Consider the following 4,079-nt stretch of genomic DNA (forward strand, 5'->3'; position numbering starts at 1 on the left):
GGCACCGGGCACTGCTGGCACTGGGCACTGCTGGCACTGGGCACTGCAGGCACTGGGCACTCCTGGCACCGGGCACTCCTGGCACCGGGCACTGCTGGCACCGGGCACTGCTGGCACTGGGCACTGCTGGCACTGGGCACTGCTGGCACCAGGCACTGCTGGCACCGGGCACTGGGCACTCCGGGCACTGGGCATTCCTGGCACCGGGGACTCCGGGCACCGGGGATTGCTGCCACAAGCTCGGGATCTTGCCTGGAATGGCAGGGATGTTTCCCTTTAATCGTTCCTGCAGTTCCTCCTTACCCCAGTCCTGGCACAGAACCCAACTTCAACACCCCCGTGCTGTTCCTGATGGGATTTCCTAAATTTCCAACCTGAAAACCCCAACTGGAACACACTCATGCTGTTCCTGATGGGATTTCCTAAATTTCCAAGGAAATTTCCAGATTTATCCCTCTGGAGATGGGAAAACCGATCTGGAGCTCAGTGGTGGGGTTGGACAGCACCTGCCTCCCTTCAAACCTGTGAGCAGCCCCCCAAATCCGGGGAGAAACCCAAAGTCTTGTTCCCCCAGCTCAGCTCCAGGAGCTGCTGAAAACCCCAAGGCCGGGCTGGAGCGGGTTTGGAGAATCCTGGGGTCAGGAAAAAGTGTCCTGCACAGGGCAGGGAGTGGGAGAAGAAAATCTTGAAAGTCCCTTTSAACCCAAATCATTCCATAATTCCACAGAGAGAAAAGGCCCAGTACGAGAAAAGCACTCAGGAATCACCACCAGCAGCAGCCAAAATTTGAGAGAAATCCCCCAAAACCACCAGGCTGCTCCAAGCACCAGCTCCAAGACCCCAAAGTGCCCCCAAAACCCCTCCTCGTGCCCACACCCCACAAACTCCACGAGCTGAAGCTCTGCCTCCTCCCTCCAGCCTTGCACAGGGACACGGGGGCAGGAATGGCACAAATCCAGGCTGGGTGATTGTAAAATCAGGGAAATCCTCGATGGGACTGGGAAAGCACCTGATCCCTGCAGATCAGGTTTTGGGGTGGAAAAACCCCACTGGAGAGCAGTTGGGTTAATTCAGGGCTCAGCTCAATGCAGAGGGATGAGCAGCAGCAGGGAGTGATGCCTTAGGATTTTTAGTTTTTGTATTTTCATGCATCTGTATTCTTGTATTTATCTAATAAAACACTAAAACCATGGTTCTCCCATCTTTAGACAAAACAAAACTCTCTGAGCTGAATCCAAGGACACCTCGCTGCCTCAAAATATGGAAACAGCAGCGAGTTTGGGGTGGGTGACATCATCACCTGAAAAATTCATTGGAGAATTAACACCCAATATGTTAATAAGGCAGAACTTATAAAAGGTGAAGATTTCGGGGTCTATTTTTGTTTTTTTCTRCCCGAATGTGCCAGCAGRCCTGTTAARCCTGGTTTAAAGTTATCMATTCTGATTCTCTMAAGTTTGTYTGGGCTCTGTTTCAGATCAGCCTGATTGATAAGGCATCAGGAGGAGCAGCCAGGAGGGACAGGGACAGGARGAGGAGGAGGTGACACACGGAGCAGTGCACAGGGAGGAAACTCACGGATGCTCCTGACGGAGGAYCGGGACGGCTTGTCCGACCGGAAAGAGGCGGAAGCTGCTTCCAAACAAAAGAGAAACATGCTTAAACCATGGGGAACGGGAGGGCAGGAGCAAACACATGCTGTTAGGAACCTGGGATGCAGAGGGGTGGAAGAAAGGAGGGAGGGAGAGAAGCTTCAGTTTTAATTTTTGCTGGCAGTGGCAGYGGAGAACTCCTGTGGAACATCCCCAGAGCCAACTGGGCTCCCAGGAGAAATCCCCGTTGAAAAGCATTCCTGGTGTTCTCCAGAGCCAGGAATGTCCTGTCCAAGCTCCATCCCCACCTGGGACAGCGTTACCTGAGACTTTGGGGGTGGGGTTGCAGGAGAAGCCCCCGTTGGACTGGTCCGTGTCCCCGAAGTCGTACGTCTCCCGGGGTTTGGGTTTGTATTCCCGCTTGGGACGTGAGGACGCCTCCCTCATCCTGGGAGAGGGGAAAAAAMAAMMAWGRATCAGCTTCATGAGGAATGGAACAGCAGAAATCAGCACGGTTTTTATCCTCCTGAAGGGTTTGTGGGCAAGGATTTGTATAATTCCCAGTGCTGGAGCCTGTGGGGGTTTGGGGTTTGCCCTTTGAGAGGGCCACACAATTCCCAGTGCTGGAGCCTGTGGGGGTTTGGGGTTTGCCCTTTGAGAGGGCCACACATCCCTTTTGCTGTGGAACGCTCAGGAATTCAGGCCAGCAGAGGACACTCGTGCTGTGGTTTGAAAGCTCAGACTCGGCAGGATCCTCCCAGCTCCTCCCAATTCCAAGTAGGCAGGGAAGGAGGGAAGAGCAGCACAGAAACGCTGCCAGATCCTCCTCATAGTGGAAGGAGGAATAAGAGGTGGGATGAGCCTTCCTGAGCCAGGATTTGGGCTGGATCAGACACCCTGAWAAATTCAAACCCCACCTGGAACAGCCCAAGGAATTGGCTTTTCCAAGGCCAGGATGGACAGGGTTTGGAGCAGCCTGGGACAGGGGAAGGTGTCCCTGCTCCACGAGCTTCAAGGTCCCTCCCAACCCCACCCATTCTGCAGCTCTGTGATTCCAAGGGGCACTTTGGTGTTTCCAGACAGGTGGCACCCCTGGGACTCACTGGTGGCCCCCTGGGATTTACCTGTGGCACCCCAAGGATCACCTGTGCCACCCCAGGACTCACCTGTGGCACCCCAAGGCTCATTGGTGGCACCCCGGGACTCACCTGTGCCACCCCAAGGCTCACCTGTGCCACCCTGGGACTCATTGGTGGCACCCCAAGGCTCATTGGTGGCACCTCAGGACTCACTGGTGCCACTGTGGACTCACCTGTGCCACCCCAGGACTCACCTGTGCCACCCCAAGACTCACCTGTGCCACCCCAAGACTCACCTGTGCCACCCCAGAACTCACCTGCGTTTGAGTTTCTCGGCGAGCTCGTCCAGGATCTGCACGGCCTGCCGGTGGTAATCCAGCTGGGCATCCACCAGGGCAGACAGCTGGCTCACCTGCTCGATCTGTGGGGTCACCGGGTTGGGATCAGCACCCAAACACCCCTAAAGAGCCCTTGGGGCCGTGCTGGGGGATGGGAGCAGCGGGGAGGGCAGGACGGGTTTGGGATTTCACACAGGAACCGGCTGGGGTAGAGGGCACTTCCTGCCACTCTGGGTTTGCCAGCTGGGAAATCCTTCCCAAATCCTTCCCAAATCWTTCCCAAATCCTTCCTGGGTGGGTTACCACCCAAACTCAGCCCCCCCACCACCCTAAAGAGCCTGTTTGGGGTGTCCAGGTGCTGATCCCAGGCTGACAAATCACCCAGATCTGGGATTTCCCAAAACAGAAGCACAGCCGGGAGAACAGGAGTGGAAATCGGGGTGGAATTGGGGACATGTCACCCTCAGGGACACAAAACCCCCCCAAGCTCTGCGCTGCCACACTCACATCCGTCTCCAGCAGGTTGTGCATGGAGGTTTCTGCCACTTCCTTGGATTCCTCGAATTTCTCCATGGCCTGCCGCAGCTCCTCATCGGGGATCTTGCCCTGCCGCTTCTTCTTGTAGTCAAAGTCCAGGCGTCGCCCTTCCAACTTCTTGAGATGGTGCTGGGAGAGGGTGGAGAGAGCAGGGAGAGGGAAAAACCAGAGCTGGGGAGAGCAGCTCCAGTTACAGGCTGAGTTCATGGTGTCAGGAACACGATCTCTGATCCAGGTGGAACCCAGGGGTGTGATGGGAGAATAATTCCAGAGCCTTTTTATGGAGAAAAACTCTTTAGAGCAGCCAACTCTGTGCCCCACAGAAATCTTTTGGGAAGGTGARGAGTTGCCCTGCTGCTTTCAGCTCCTCAGGAGCTGCAGGGATCTCTGRATGGCACAAATGAAGGTTCTGGGAACTGCATTTGTGGATTTTAGGGCAGGGGTGTTTAAAGCAGCCCAATGGGATCGGGGTATGGACAGGCACTGAGGCAGCACTTGGGGGTTGTTTTACCCGGGTTATTTGACAGTGAAAA

The 4,079-nt window shown here is 55.4% G+C and overlaps 1 protein-coding gene across 2 annotated transcripts in view; it reads right to left on the reverse strand.

The window, feature by feature from the left end:
* SH3GL1 (SH3 domain containing GRB2 like 1, endophilin A2) overlaps positions 1 to 4,079 on the reverse strand; it is a 27,302-nt gene that overhangs the window by 2,532 nt on the left and 20,691 nt on the right. Inside the window, exons 6-9 of one of the 2 annotated variants that reach the window (XM_057386753.1) lie at positions 3,517 to 3,675; positions 2,989 to 3,092; positions 1,916 to 2,040; positions 1,579 to 1,632 (exon numbers count right to left, since the gene is read on the reverse strand). In XM_057386753.1, the coding sequence (XP_057242736.1) occupies positions 1,579 to 1,632; positions 1,916 to 2,040; positions 2,989 to 3,092; positions 3,517 to 3,675 (442 nt within the window). The remainder of the gene's footprint in view (positions 1 to 1,578; positions 1,633 to 1,915; positions 2,041 to 2,988; positions 3,093 to 3,516; positions 3,676 to 4,079) is intronic. The other variant, XM_057386754.1, reaches the window with a different exon arrangement.

Source organism: Malurus melanocephalus, unplaced genomic scaffold (genome assembly GCF_030028575.1).
Source record: "Malurus melanocephalus ecotype Western Australia unplaced genomic scaffold, MMel_1.1 scaffold_1046, whole genome shotgun sequence".
Lineage (NCBI taxonomy): Eukaryota > Metazoa > Chordata > Aves > Passeriformes > Maluridae > Malurus > Malurus melanocephalus.